Raw genomic sequence first — 1,292 nt, forward strand, 5'->3', positions numbered from 1 at the left:
ACAGTTTAAACAGTCACTTGTTAAGTCTGAATTTATTCAAAACAAAATGTCAAAGTAAGCATGATTTGTTTGATAACATTTACAATACTTTTGCACATTTTTTTAATTTATGAATGTAATAATTACATCTCATTTATCAGAGCTGCACACCTTTAAACTGCTAACTGGCCAACAGAACTTTACAGTAAAAATGTCCTCTACCAACAGAGTTCAGTCATTTCAGTTTTCAGGTAAATGTGCTGAAAATGTCTAGCTTTTAGATTCAATATTCAACATGCTATTGCACTTTAGAATTATAAACGTTTAAACAGACAAAACCATAAAAATGACTTCAAAAGCAACTCTTCAAAAACAGCAGGGAGACATTCAGAGCACCACAGGTTTAAGGCACTCATGGATTTGGATTAGCTTGTTAGGAGATCAGCTGCTAACATTTATTTTGTGTTTTATTTTTTGGCTAATAAAAACATAAATTCCAGACATCATTATTATATTTCAGACCCCTGAAAGTTGTTGATTTATTATTAATTACATCCTAACATGGTTGATCATCAATGCATAATATTCAGTCTTCTACTTTTCTAGTGAATCAGTACATCAGAGTATCATGATTTCCCAGAGACAGTCTGGAACTAAAGCAACACTGTAGTGTTGCAATGCTTTCAAGGCAAAATCACAGAATATTAAAGTGCAAAGTGGTGATTAACAACGCGATAAGAGCTGGATGAAACTATCAAATGACAGCTCTCAAGTCACGCTATGAACTCCTTGTAGCTGCTGTCTTCTGCGTTGCAGACAACAAGGTGGACTGGATCACGCTGAGCCTCACAGTTTGGATTTGGGAGTCTTTTCCAGGAGTATCTTCATATCCAGTAGAGCGTCCTGCACTGCCTCAGCCAGACGCCCCGCGTTTGTTTCCTTACAGCTGTTAAATGATGACACAGCAAAATTGATGTGGTCCTCCATAGGGTTGTAGCATACACCATACCCATTGGGTACAACCGGACCAAAACACATGACGCAGTCGGTCTTGGAGGGTACCTAAGAGGAGAAGCCATTTAGTCAAACGTTGTCCCATATGTAGCTTTCATTTATTGGTGTCTAATCATACCTGGCTGGTGGACAGTTGATAGTGTAGGGCTTTAGCGTAGGCAGGGTCTGTGAAGATGGCAGGAACACTAAGATCTTCCTCAGCAGCCTGCATCTTCAGGCCCAGCAGATGTCTGTCTATGGCTTGGCCACTGATTGCCTATGAAGAACGACAAAACTATTTGACAACAATAATAACTCCG

The 1,292-nt window shown here is 39.0% G+C and overlaps 1 protein-coding gene across 1 annotated transcript; it reads right to left on the reverse strand.

The window, feature by feature from the left end:
* Positions 1-4: 4 nt before the first annotated feature.
* Positions 5-1,273, reverse strand: LOC112139193 (carnitine O-acetyltransferase). Its single transcript, XM_024261907.1, has 2 exons — positions 1,112-1,273; positions 5-1,041 (listed from the first exon to the last, which is right to left on the reverse strand). Exons 1-2 carry the CDS (start codon positions 1,202-1,204, stop codon positions 826-828), a joined length of 309 nt encoding a protein of 102 aa, XP_024117675.1. The 5' UTR covers positions 1,205-1,273; the 3' UTR covers positions 5-825.
* Between the last annotated feature and the right edge of the window lie 19 nt (positions 1,274-1,292).

Source organism: Oryzias melastigma, unplaced genomic scaffold (genome assembly GCF_002922805.2).
Source record: "Oryzias melastigma strain HK-1 unplaced genomic scaffold, ASM292280v2 sc06612, whole genome shotgun sequence".
NCBI classification, from domain to species: domain Eukaryota; kingdom Metazoa; phylum Chordata; class Actinopteri; order Beloniformes; family Adrianichthyidae; genus Oryzias; species Oryzias melastigma.

Bases quoted from the DNA above. Each gene is read 5' to 3' on its own strand.
- LOC112139193 (XM_024261907.1), bottom strand. From the start codon at position 1,204: ATGCAGGCTGCTGAGGAAGATCTTAGTGTTCCTGCCATCTTCACAGAC. The intron at 1,042-1,111 runs GTATGATTAGAC...TTCTCCTCTTAG, and splicing joins ATCAACTGTCCACCAGCCAG to GTACCCTCCAAGACCGACTG.